General features: G+C 53.2%; 1 protein-coding gene across 5 annotated transcripts in view; it reads right to left on the minus strand.

Annotated features, from left to right (window-relative positions):
* The window catches only part of CD99L2 (CD99 molecule like 2), a 30,821-nt gene extending 19,890 nt beyond the window's left edge, over positions 1–10,931 (minus strand). For 2 of the 5 annotated variants that reach the window (XM_063170519.1, XM_063170518.1), the window contains exon 1: positions 10,839–10,928. In XM_063170519.1, coding sequence (XP_063026589.1) covers positions 10,839–10,896 — 58 coding nt within the window. In that variant the 5' untranslated portion in view covers positions 10,897–10,928. Of the gene's footprint in view, positions 1–10,838 lie in introns of all 5 variants that reach the window. The other 3 variants (XM_063170521.1, XM_063170520.1, XM_063170517.1) reach the window with 3 other exon arrangements.
* Positions 10,932–13,544: the final 2,613 nt, after the last annotated feature.

Here is a 13,544-nt window from a genome sequence, read left to right on the forward strand (position 1 = left end):
AGCAGATCCCAGCCAGGACAGAGCACGGCTTTGGAATCACCAATGCCTCCCCCACTGCTGTCTGGGAACCGGTCCCAGCCACTGCCAAATGGGAGGGAAATTTACTGGTGAATCCCAAATTCTTGCTGGCTGCTAAGGCCAAAGCACAGCTCCATGTGTGTAGGGAGAGCAGTGCCCCTCAGAGCTGGGGTGTCACAGACAGTCTCTGGTCACAGCACTGCTGCTGGAGCAGGTGGCCAAGGGCAGCTCCTGTGCAGCTGCACTGCTCCCTGCACAGAGGCCAGGCTGCCTCCTCAGCACACACCTCCTCCTCAAGGTAGCTCTGCCTCAAAAAGCAGACTTTGAATTCCAATCTATCTCTCAGCTGCTGCCAGGGAAGACTGGCTGCCCTGCACAAACAAGCTGTCAGCAGCCCACCAGGGCAAAGGGTGGAGGGGCTCTGCTGGGAAGCAAAGTGTGGGAGAAACAGCCCCTTGCACTCGCCCCAGCAGTGGGACCAACAGCTGATGCTGGGGTACAGCAATCCTGCCCAGGGCACAACCAGTCAAGAGCAGTGGGACACATTCCCCCAGCTGGGATTGACCCCTGCTCCTTGCAGGGGATGAGGGAATGCTGCTGTCCTTGCTCTCTGTTCTCAGTGAAACATTTTGATTTTCAGAAGTACTAATCAAAAATCACTCTTGATTATGGCAAAAACAACCTCTGCTGAATTTTTTTTTTAATGCAATTAACAAGGGTGTATGGTAATTCCAAGCAATCTCGCTCTTGAGATTAAAGGAAAGCCTGCCAGGAAGCACATGAATAAAGCTTTAAGATGAGAATTTGCATAATGAAGACTTTCTCTTTGTGGAGGGACTGATGGTGGTTGTGTTTGAAACCTATTAAGGGAAATGCCTAAAAGCCTCCACTAGAGCCAGGGCTCTGCTGTGCTGACCCGTGCAGTGCCCACGCTGCCCCCAGGCCCCTGCTGGGAAGCTCAGCCCCACCACAACCCCAGCTCTGCCCCTTCCTCCAGCCAGTGCCCCAGCACAGGCCAGGAGAGGCAGCACAGCCCCGTGCAAGCTGTGAAGTCTGCAGCTCAGGGTAACACACCTCACTGGGCCCTGAGGCACAGCACAGCACCGTGGTTCTGGGGCAGCTGCGTGAGAAGCAGGTGTCTGGTGCACCTTGATTTCAAGGCTTGCTAGAAATGATATAAATCATTTGGCAGTGGTACCCAATAAGCTCTACACGCAGCAGGAGTGATGGAGCTGGTGAGGAAACCAGCCTGCAGCAGGCTCCTTCCAGCAGACATCACTGGCACCACGATGTGGGGCAGGGCCAGAAGGGATCCCTGGTGGGCAGGGGAGCTGCCTGGCCACACTCTGGATGCCCAAGGGATGCAGTGCCCACCCAGCCTGCACATGCTGAGGGCTGCACAAAGGTCTGAAGGCATCTTCTCCCCACCTGCTGTGGAGGGACACACCTGCAGCTTGCCTGCAAGGCACCTGAGGAAGCAGCACCACCCTGCACGCCCTGCCATGTCCCACAGCCCTGGGGGCTCAGGCTGTGCTGCCATGGCCAGACCAGCAGGCCCCTCTGCAGAGACCAGACCAAAAACACAGCAGGGAGGAATTTTTCATCTGCTGCCCTCTTGCACAGCCTTCCCACTCCTCCAGAGCAAGATTTAAAACCCCAGAGGGAAGCACCCTTGCCTTGTCTTTGCCAACAGCTGCATCTGGTCACTGGCTGGCACAGAGCCTGCTCTATTTACCAGCACAGAGGCTGCAAGGAACCCTGGAAAGCTGAGGGTCCCTGCCACAGACAGAAAAACACCCCCCAGTGCCAGCAGCAACTCTGAACAGCTCTGAGGGAAAGCAAAGCCCATCCAGGTCAGCAGGACCAAAGACAGGAAAGGCTTTGCACGGGGGTTTCCCATGGAATGCCTTGGGCTGGAGCTGATGGCCAGCTCTGCCCCATCCCTGGCTCCACAGCAGTGTCGTGTCTCTGACCCCACGTGAAACAAATGTTTCACCAGCTCTTCCATCACAGGATGTTCCACACCAGGTAGTCCTGCTCTGGCAACACAAGATAATAAACAGTTTTCTTCAGTATGAGCACTCAAAGCTTTCCAGGGCTCTCTGCCATCTCAGACCATGGAGCAGGTGATGTTTTCTAAGCAACTTTAATATGATAGCTGTTGTTTGAAGTTTGTGTCAGAGGGTTCTGCCACAGCACTGCCAAAACCTGCTTTCAATTAGCCCCAAATCAATTGCACCCGGAGCAAAAGGCTGAAAGGTTCAGAGCAGATATATTTAAGGTTCCTCCCCTTCTGGGCATGCCTGAGCCCAGCTCTGTAGCTGTGCTGAGGATGGGGTGATGCCCAACTTTCTGTGCCTGGAGTGGGTACCAGGACACTGCAGCCAAGGATTAGGGGAGGGCAGGAAGAGTTCAGCCTGTCCGAGACCTCACAGGTGCTCTGCAAATTTCTGACCCTCTCTGGGAAAATGCCCCAGGTATAACCCTTAAGAACTTAAAGGTATATAAGAAAGGGAGCTGGTTTTCATTTCCACGTTCTTGCTGTTTGTTTGGGGATTTTTAAAGGAAGAACAAGGTGTATACCTAAAGGGGAAAGGATGTGGACAGCATCATTATTTTATTCCCACACCCCAACCACTTCAGAAGAGGTCAAGGGGAAATTAGCACTGAACCAACTGCACAGGATGAATGGTTAAAGATGACTTTCCAGTGATGAAAAAAACCAACAGTGTCACCCTGGGCTCAGGTTTATCCCCACAGATGCTGTGTGCAGGTCTCTGGTGTGGACAAACTGGAGGGTGGGCTGCACCCCCATCCTGATGAGGAGCAGGAAAGAGCCAAGGGCTTTCCTGCTCCTCATCCACCAGCAAGAGGCTCCCAAGGAGCTGGGAGGGGACACAGCCAGGACAGCTGCCCCCAGCTGAGCCAGGGATATCCCATAATATGGCACCAGCTCAGCATGGAAACCTGGGCAGGAGGAGGAAGGGGGGACGTTTGCAGTGATGGTGTTTGCCTTCCCCAGTCACTGTCACAGGTGATGGAGCCCTGCTGGGCTGGGCATGGCTGAGCCCCTGCCTGCCATGGGGAGTGGGCACTGAGGCCCCTGGTTTGCCTCACCTGTTAAACTGCATTTATCCCAACCCAGGAGTTTTCTCACTTTTACCCTTCCAGTTCTGTCCCCCATCGTGGGGGGAGTGAGCAAATGGCTGTGGGGCTGAGCTGCCAGCTGGGGTTACACCACCACAGCTGCTTCCACGTTCTCCTGCTGCTGTCCACCCCGAAAGATCACAATGTACATTCACATTAGCCATAAGATTTTACTTACACATTAACTAATGGCTGTGAATTTGTCTATTGCCAAAGATGCCTGCTCATCAACCAAACAACAAATTGTGGCATGAAAGCGTTTTGCTCATAACTCAGTGCAGAAACAACTGATGACAAAGTCAGTGATGCAGGAGCCCAAAGAAACTGAAGCAGGAGATGAAATGCTTATCACCTGATTCCCGGTGGAAAAAGATTGCTCTCATCAGATAAAGATCAAGAGGAGGTGCTGTAGTTAAAAGTAGGTAAATAGGGAATTACACAGTAAAAATGCTGGTTCATCACCTGGAGTGTGATGCTCCTGTCATACTGTGCTATTTAAAATCAGAAGCAGAGCAGCAGCGGGAGGAAGACTCGGGTAATGCTGACAGATGGAGCAGGGCTCTGGGAGAGCACGGGGGGCTCAGTTTGCCCCTGTGGCCGAGAGCATCTGTCCGCGGTGTCACCGCAGGGCTCCCGCCTGGCCACTGCTGTCGCCGCCTCCCCACAGCCCCAGCCCTGCAAACGAACGGGGATGTTCGGGTCGGGAGGGAGGGCGGAGCGCCCTGCCCGTGCTGCCGCTGCCCGCACCCGCTGGGCTCCGGGAGCATCCCCGATCCGGGCGGGGCTGCCACGGCAGGAACAGCACGGACAGACGGCAGGGCGGGGCTGCACCCTGCAAGCAGGCAGCACCAACAGAGACCTGCAGGAGATGGTTCTGAGCAGCTGCTGCCGGAGCTGGCGGTGATTTTTAACCTCCCAGCGGCAGCTGTGAGACCACCCCCCCCCGGCTCACCCACAGCGAGGGAAGCTGTGCCACATCCCCGGCCTTTCCCGACAGCTTCTCCTCAACAAGGTGAGTTTGCTCCTTGCTTTCACACAGGGGTCTGGAGCAGTCTCTGCAAAGGGGAGTTTGGGGTGTGTATCCAGCTTCTGCTGCTTCCCATGCCCAGCACAAGCTGCATCCCCATCACCTGGGGACCAGCTGCTGTATAAACAGAGCACTCTGTGCTATTCATGTGGCATGAAAGAATTTAAACATAAAACCATGCTCAGTGAGTTCAAAGAGAAGTCCAGCAACAGGTCTCTTGCTCTCTCTGACCCTACTTGGAGAGGAAATAGCACCAACACTTGCAAACCCAACTGTCTGCAAGCTGTTGTGGTTCTAAGATTTTCTCTATGAAAGCATAAATAATTCACTCAGTTAAGACCATCATTACAAAAAAGAAGGAATACACTCTCTTTTCAAAAATATGTTTAACCTCACTTTAAAATGCTCTATTTTCTACACATGGTGAAAGACATGTTTGGGATCTGTGGGTGTTTTTAAAAGCATAATGAGGTCAGGGCTCAGTGCTGTCCTGGGGCGGGGAGGTGCTGGTTGGAAATAACACATTCCAGTTTCCTCAAATAATTACACAGAACTGCATGACATGGGCTCAGTGTCTGCACAGGGCAAGGGATGGCACCAGCAGCAGTAGCTGGGCCTGGTGAGTGGGGCCAGGCTGAACACCCACCCCAGGGGAAGCACCTGGGGCTGAAGCCAGACTGTGGCTGGGTCACAAAGCAGGGGCTCAGAGCAGGCTGGCAGCAGCTGGAAACAGAACACGGGATGGGATGGGATGGGATGGGATGGGATGGGATGGTTGATTTTCGGGGGTGCAACCTCTTCTGCCCAGCACTGCATTGGCATAAGGCTGCATGGTGATTTTAGGTTGCACTTTAGGAGGAATTTCTTCACTGAAAGGGTGATGAAACATTGGGATGGATTGCCCAAGGAGATGGTGGAAGCACTGTCCCTGGAGATGTTTAAGAGACTGGATGTGGCACTTGGTGCCACTGTGTGGCTGACATGGTGACTGCTGGTCACAGGTTGGACTCAAGGACCTCACAGGTCTTTTCTGACCTAATTGATTCTGTGATTTTCTGGCCAAAAGAACTTCCAGGGTGAGAAAATGTGCCAGGGTGAAGTTGCACCAATTCTGAGTCTTTCTACTTGTTCAGGCTCTGTAGTGGAAACTCAGCAAAGCTCCGAGAGGAAGGCTGTGTTCCAGATGGCAGGAGGGGAGGTTTTTACTCTAAATGAGTCTGCATCAGCCTGGCATGATTTTCACTCAGATTTTAGTGCCTGGAAAGATGACCCACGTCCTGCAGTAGCAGGAACACCTGATTGGAGGTGTCTGGTCACCACAGAGATGTCCCACCAAGCTGCTCAAGTTCAGCCCACAGTAAGTTCATACAGAGATCAGGCATTCCCCAAGTTCCTACCCCTACAAGAACGCTTCTGCCTGCAGACAAAGCTTTAGGGACACAGACTAATGTGCTGCTCAACATCTCATCAGCTATCTAACATCTGTTCTGCAGCACAAGCACCTCTTTTGCCATCCACAGCTGGGGCTGGAAACCTCTTCTCCTTGTTTAACTTTTGCCTTCTACTCTCCCAGAGCCAGAGCTGCAGAGTTACCCCTGAACAACCAACCTGCAGCATGATCTTATGAAGGAAGATTTCAGTAAGATTATTCCAACTTTGGCAAGTTCTTTTCACCCAGATTTCTCTGTGCATGGGCAAAGAGAGCATTTCAAAGGGTAAGCAAAATTCTGTGCAGCTCTCTTTCCCCAGCACTTGTTTGCTGGAGACAACCCTGCACCAGCCTGCAGAGCCTTCCAACAGCAGAATGCTGCTGTTCTCAGGGTCCCTCCTCCCTGTCTGAGCCACCATCTCCAAAATCTTGCAACGCCTCTGGTTTCACTTGCTTTGGTTTCTTACACATGTATGTGGGGATCACACCAGACCCTACAGCAACCTGGCCATCTCCTTCCCTGGAGATGCTGCTCATGTGCCTGGGAAACAGAGCTCACACTCAGCATCAGCTCTCTGCCTGTGGCCCCAGCTCTCCTCCCAAAATAAGTTTCTGGTTTTCCTAGACAAGACTGAAAAGCAAAGGAAAAGGATTTTGGAGTGACTGCAAGGCAGTTTGATAAATATGCATTAGCATTAACTTCACCCCCATCACAGCAGCAGGCTGAGCTCTCAGAAGATCAAACCCAGAGCTGACCCTGAGCAGCTCCACTGAAATCCCTGTGAGTGCAGAGGCAGCGCTCACCTCTCTCTGTGCCATGGCTTGTATCAGGACTCTGCTTCCTTCTCAAAAACATTGTTCCCTCAGCAGTCACGTTCCTGTGCTCACATCCTAAATCACAGCTAGTGATTCCAGCATCTGGATCCCCAACTTTGAAGTTTCCCTTTCAAAGTCCTTTCATGTTCTACATTTTGATGTGCCACGTTCATCTCCTCCAGCTTTCCTCTATCTGAGCACTTCCCCTGATTGTGAATTGTATCAACCAGCTTACAAAGGAATTATTGCAAAGCTTTTCTCTTTGCCATCAGTGTTATGTAGTTTATTAAGCATATGTTTTGTTGTTAGAGTGGCTTCAGAGGCAATGTCTAATAAAACCCCAATTTTTCCTTTAGTTAATTGTAAAGTTAATGCCTTAAACCTCCAGGAGATATTCCTCCAAGAAGAAAACAAATCTGGATTTAAACCTAGTAGTTTTAAAGGTTTATTCTAGTCAGCTCAGGAGATCAATAGACACTTCTGTTTTATGTGCTTTAAGGGCTGAAACGCTTGCAACAGATGTAAGAAAAAAAAATCACATTTTTGTGTAGGGGGAAAAAAACCCTCAAGAGTTAAACAGCAATTTCCAAGCATGTTTATCACTAGGCTGGTAGAAGGAAAAAAAAAACTTAATACAAGTAGAACCATGGAGATTAATTATTTCCACAGTTATGTACATAAATATCTGAGCATGGCACATTTAGTTAATGCATATGTGTTCAAAGATGAGAGATAATTTGTAAGAAAACCAATTTGGCTTCTCCTCCTTTGTCATACACACTGAAGACATTACCTAAGTAAAAATTATTCTTTAAATGTATTACTTTGACTTGCCACTGATACCTGGTAATTATAACTTTAATAACACAATAATGTATTATAAGAAAGATTTTTAGGAGCTTTATACAATGCTGCTATCTCCTTTAGTTTCTACAACAATGCCAAACCCAGCTTTCCTGTTGTACTCCAAATAATTCCTCCGTGCATCCCTTCTGGAGCATCCGTGGTGAGTGATCCTAGCAAGTGATGGGGCACAGAGACATGGGGTCACCTGGCACTGGCACCCCTGTTCTGCCAGCTGCATCCACAGCTGCCCAGTGCAAAAGAGAGTCCAGACAGCTGAAAACACCAGGAAAAGAGATGGCTCCTTCTTGCTTTGCCCATGCCCTCTGTTGGTGTGGAGGGGTGCAGGGACTGCGGCCATCTGTGCCACAGTTACACCAAGCTAAGTGCACTGTGTGACACTGCCTTCTGCACTGTGTGACACTGCCTTCTGCACTGCACCGTCTGATACTGCCCTCAGATTTCAGCAATTACTGTGATTGCTGCTGGGGGCTGTAGCCACACTCGGAGGGGAAGTGATTTGTGAGATGCTGCCGATGAAAACACGAGTGACAACACAGCCTGTCATGCTGAGGTGGCTAACCGCGGCTTGGAGAGTGAAAGTTTTCTTCAGCCTTTTCTTACAAAAGGTAAAGCACAAAACCTGCCCGTGGCCCTTCTGCCTTCTACTTTGTGCTCCCTCCAACAAGCCCTCAGATGTCGAAGTTGCCAGCTTTCAAAGAAAACTGTACTGGCTTATGAGGCTGAGGACAGGAGAGGGGAAAACAACAATTCTGGTAAGTTTCTTGCTCGTCTCTTATTGTTTTCCAGAAGCATGTGGTTATCCCTGGATGCCTCATAAACATGAAACATAACTACGTTCTGGAAAAAAGTCACAGATCTGTGAATTTAAAGCACCATGCAAGGTGCTGGCATGGGGAATGCCTGCTCTGGCTACAGCCAATAGGCCTTGCAGGGTGTTTGGTTTTCTCCACTACCTCAAAATACTTTAATGCTTCTGCCACCAACACCCTGGGAACAGGGCAGAGTTTAGCAGCACTGGCAAAGGGGCTGGGGCCCTACAAGCAGTGCCTGTTTCCAGCACTGCAGCCACAGGCAGAGGCAGCTTGGAGGCACAGACAGATGTGGCACAGCTGTGTCTGACAGCCCAGACAGGGCACTGAGGCACACAGCCATCAATGAAGGGAAATGCACTAGAACGTGATCAAAGAGAAACCCAAACCCATTTTTTTCCAATTAAAAAGTCAAGTTTGCTCCTGCTTTACTGGACAGTCACAGACAACACACACATCAGTCTTGTGTCAGTAGTGCAGGTGGACCACGGTTGCAAGAATCACACTAGGTACCGATTTTGTTGTTTGTTATTCTTAGTTCTTGGTAATTTGTAAATCTCTCAGCTTCCAAGAGACTGAGCTGCCCACAGCCTGCCTTCAGCACTACTGGAGTAGCTATTTCAGAACAAGAAGCCAAAAAAACCCAACAACCTGCTGGGGAACAGAGGCAATGCAGAAGCGTGATTTCTGCTGCTGCTGTTCTGAAGAAATGGCAGAGAATGCCCTGCCTGGGAAACCACTGCCTTGGCACCACCTGTTACCTTGCCGTGGGCACGGCAGGATGCCAGGGAGGCTGTGCTCAGGTGGGGAAGGGCTCCCAGGGCTCTCTCAGGGTGCTGCAAGGCTGTTCCAACACATCTGCGAGAGAGGGAGGGAGGAGCAGGCACCCATGCACGGGCTGGGATGCCCGGGGGAGGGAGCAGAGGCCCGGGAAAGGCTGTGCTGCACACCGGCAGCCCGGCTCGCTGTGCCCCGTGCGGCGAGGCTCTGCACGGGACGGGAGCCAGGAGCAGGGAACTCCCCCTGGCACAGTGATTGCCACGGAGAGGCAATTTAAAACAGTTCAGAGAGGAGACAAACTTAATGCTGTTCAATTACCTGTGAAGCCTCACGCTGGCAGGAATGATTTATGAATGTTTCAGTGAAATTTATTCTGATACGAACACAGCCAAGGATATTTAAGAGCTGGACCCTGCAGCCCAAGAGCTCCAAAACAGCATTTTTGTTTACCCACATTTTTGTTTACCCACATTTGTTTACCCCAAAAACACAAAATGCAAATAGCTTTAGTACTGACTAACCAGATTTTTTTTAACACAAAATCAAGATTTTATGCACTGTCTCAGCTCAGCCTGTCAAACTGAAATCCATCAATTAAAAATGCAGCCGCTAACCTGGTCAGCATAACCAACTCTGTACCACACTATTACCATTCCAGGTGCACAAACAGGTAGGTGCCAAATGCAAACAAACTAATTCCAGGCTGACTCATGGAAAACCTAATCTATTCCAACAGGAAGAGCTCCTTGGGTTTCAGTTCGCTATCTGCTTTGATGCTGTTATCTTCTAACCAGTCTGTGCTTGTCGGGTGCCTCCTGCTTAATAGCAGATTTTGTTTAGAAAAACTTTCCTGAGGTTTTTTACATAATTCTTGTATATTTCCTCTGTATAATCATTAGAAGGACGTTTCTTTTGAATTCAAACACACAGCTTTTTAAAAGTACTGTTGAGTTTTTTTAAGGAGACAAAGAGTTGTGGTAAACTTCGCATTGATTTTAATTTCTTCCTTCCTACTCTCCTAAAAACAGTATTTAATTTTTTCCTTCCTAGTTGCTGCTTAGCTGGGAACGATTTCTGGGTTAGACTGTTCTGATCTGCAGAAATAACAGCGGGACAAAAAAAAGAGTGAGAATACAACCAGCAGCCCGACAAATTTGGGTCACACAGAGAATCCTCTAATCCAGCAGCTCAGCGAGCAGACAGACAAACCCAAACTCCTTTGGCGGTGACTCCATGGCTACCTCTGTTTAGGATTAACTGAGCCCCAGGCTGCTCCAGAGCATTATACCTGCGGCATGGCGCTTCCTAAGCATCGCTGTCACACTGTCACCCGAAGGCAGCCGCGATGCGTCCGTCAGCAGCGCTGTCACTGTCACCTCAGGCAGGCTGGAGCCGCCCCACCTGCGGGCACGGCTGCGGGCCCGGCCCCGCGGGCAGCGAGGGAGCCGGGGCAGGGGCCGGGCAGAGCCCAGGGTGGGAGCGGCAGAAGGAGGGGGACAGGGACGGTCTGCGGCCCGGCCTGATGCACCGGCTGGCACCCCGCCATCGCTGCGGGCTCGGGGCGCTCTGCGCAGGGTGGGGCCCGAAGGGGGCAGCCCCCTTCCCGGGCGATCCCGGGGCTGCACCCTCCCAGCCGGGGCCTCTCCTCGGGGAGCGTCCCTCGGGCCCCGTGAGACCCCCCGGGGCAGGCTCCGTGCTACCGGGGGAACATCCGGCCCGAGAAGCCGCCACGGCGAGGGGGCCGCACCGCCTGCATCCCTGGCGGACAGCATCCCTCAGGGGCGGCATCCCGCGGGGTTACCCCGGCCGGGCTCCGCCGTTCCTGGGCCGAGCCCCGTGCCGCGATCATGCGCACAGCTCCCCGCGCCCCCGGGCCCTGTCCCCCGGGCCGCCCCCTCCCGCCGCGCCCAGCCCGCCCCGGCCCGGCCCGGCCCGGCCGCCCTACCTGCGCCCAGCAGCGCGGCGAAGGCCAGCAGCAGCCCCAGGAGGCGGCGGCCGGCCATGGCGCGGCACGGCTGCGTCTGCCGCGGGCTCGGCTCCCGACTCCGCCGGGGCGGGACGCGGCCGTGAGGGGCGGCCGTGAGGGGCGGGCGCTGCGCGCCACCGCCCCCCGCCCTCCCCGCCGGGCCGCGCCCCCGCCCGGCCCCGCGCAGCCCAGGGCTGTGTGCAGGGCACCCGAGGGGTGTCTGCCGGAGACCCGCGGGCCCCGGAGCACGACCGAGTGCCGGCACCCGCCGCCCTTTGCCGAAAGCGCGGCCCCGGCGCGCATCCTTCCGCCGCATCGGCATCAGTGCCGCATCTGCTCGCCCGAGCGGGGAGAGGCGGGCGGCAAACAGCGATGGGGGACGCGCAGGGAACGAGGGAGGGTTTGGGACAGCCGCTGTCAGCCCCGGCACCGGGGGAGCCCCGTGTGCCCGCAGCCCCGGGCACGGACGGCCGCGCGTTCCCGCTGGGACGGGGCGGTGGCGCGGCTGGGAGCTGTGCCCTGCTCCGGGGACAGTACAGAAGTACAGGGGAAGGAGCTGCCGCAGTTTCACCCTTTAATGCCAGGTGTTTCACGTGGAGGTTACGGAGCTATGGAATTGTTGGCTGGAAGCGACCTCTGGAGGTCTCCAGCCCAAAGGCCCCATCGGAGCGGGACCCATGGACACCAGGTTACATCAGCCACAGCCACCTGTGAAAACCTCCAGGGCTGAAAGCTCCCGTGCCCCCCAGAGATGACCAGTGGCCGTGCTGTTCACTACCTTGGCAAGAAGATTCCCCTGGGTTCAGGCTACCCCTCCCACTGACCCTTTAGCCATCACCCCCAGCTGTGTGGGCTCTGGCGCGTTAATAACTGCGCTTGAGTAGCTGCAAACTGCCCGTAGATTTGCCTCAGCCGCCTTCTCGCCGAAGGAAACAAGTTACTCCTTGTGCGCCGGCTGCTGGACCCTCTTCTCTATGGCTCTTTTGAACGGGGGTAGGAATTTGTTTATAACAGGGTAAACATCTTCTTTGTGATATTTATAGGCTATTTTGCTACAGAAAAGGGGATGAGGATGCAGCCTATTTTAGGAGGTATTCCTGAAGCTTTACTGGGGACTGAGAGGCTGAAGATGTGTCTGGGTCATCGTAGTCCCATGTCACCTCCCAGCATGGTACACGCTGCTGTTCGCGGCTGCTCCAGCCGAGTGTCAGGACCGCCTTGGGTCCAGAAAGCCTTTTTGTTGTCCTCGGTGGAAACATTACCTGAAAAGACAGCAGGCAAACAGACCATGATGGGGCGGGGGGCAGGGAGGGGGTCCAGGCCCCTGTAGAAGCGCTTGGGCTGAAGGATGCGGTGGGATAACAGGATTTCTGACTTTCATCTGGGCACAGAGCAAACTGCAGGCTCCACTGTGCCTTGCCTTGTGGGGGCAAGATCTTTCACACCCACACTGCGCGCGTTTCTGTGAGTTTGTGTGGTTGGGCGCGCTGGTACTACCGGAGCTACAGACTCTTGTGTGCTGTGCGGTTCTCTGCTCCTGCAGCACCCGAGGGGGGTAACAGGGGTCCCAGATAAGAGAAGCCGTGCTGGAGAAGATGCGCTTCGGCTCCTACACTTGGCCGTCTGTACATCCACGATATTGCGTCTCTCTCCCTGTTTATACAAAGAGAAATTCAGGACTACAGTCCCGTTACGTGTCAAACTAAAGGAAACTAGCGGGACAGCATTTGTACCTTCCCAGCCTGGTTCCCAATAACCTCTCCGTGTGCTATTTGCATTTCAATGGCTTTCCAAGCCTCCGGTAATTGTTGGGGGAGGAGGCGGGTAAAAAGGCTATTATTATATTAGCGTTGGATCAGCTTTAGCAAGCCTGAAGGCATGAGAGAGCATCGTGCAGCTGATGCAACCCGTGACAGTACATTGTTTGCCGTTCTGTGTGAGCCTGGGGTGTGCACCGATGCCTGGGAGTTGATTCATAATTACAAAGAGATGTATGAATGTAGCTTTGAATGGGCAGGAAGGCAGCAGCAGCGCTGCGCTCCGGAGCTGGAGGGAAACAGGGCGGCACGAACCAGGATTTCGTATTGGAATCGAGAATCTGGCCCAAGCCCCGGCATCCAGGGGTGCCAGCCCTGGCTGGCCGTGCCCAGCTGGAGCTGGGCTGCGTGCGGCAGGCACAAGTTGTGTCTTTAAGGAGGCCGAGCCCAAGGCAGCTGGAAAGCCTGGGCCCCGGCCAGCAAGTGACTCAGCATCGCCTGACCTGTGCCCGGGAGCCGAGGCTATTCTTGGTTCGGGCTGTGTTTGAGGCAGCTGAGTTTAAATGGTTCCAAATTGCAGCACAGAGGATGTGTTGTGAGGCTGGAGCCTGGAGCACAGCGTGTTGTACGGCTGCCGTCTGCCCGCGGATCGCTCCGAGCTCCTCGGAGCTGTGACCTTTCCGTTTTCTGCTCCTGAGCGAGATTAAAGCTGTAATCTTTAAACAGCGGAATAAACAGTCATCAGAGAAACTCTCCGTGGAAAAATATACTCGCTTTCTATTATATTTTCACAGGTGTCATGTTCAACTCTTCTTGCTCCCTGGGCTTAGCACACTTGTTTTGTAACTGAGCCAAAATATGGGAAGGGGAAATGCTGATCGGGACAGGTAATACTGGATCACACAAAAATCTGAATCTTTTCCTTCTT

The sequence above is a fragment of the Melospiza melodia genome, chromosome 16, assembly GCF_035770615.1.
Source record: "Melospiza melodia melodia isolate bMelMel2 chromosome 16, bMelMel2.pri, whole genome shotgun sequence".
In the NCBI taxonomy this organism is placed as follows: domain Eukaryota; kingdom Metazoa; phylum Chordata; class Aves; order Passeriformes; family Passerellidae; genus Melospiza; species Melospiza melodia.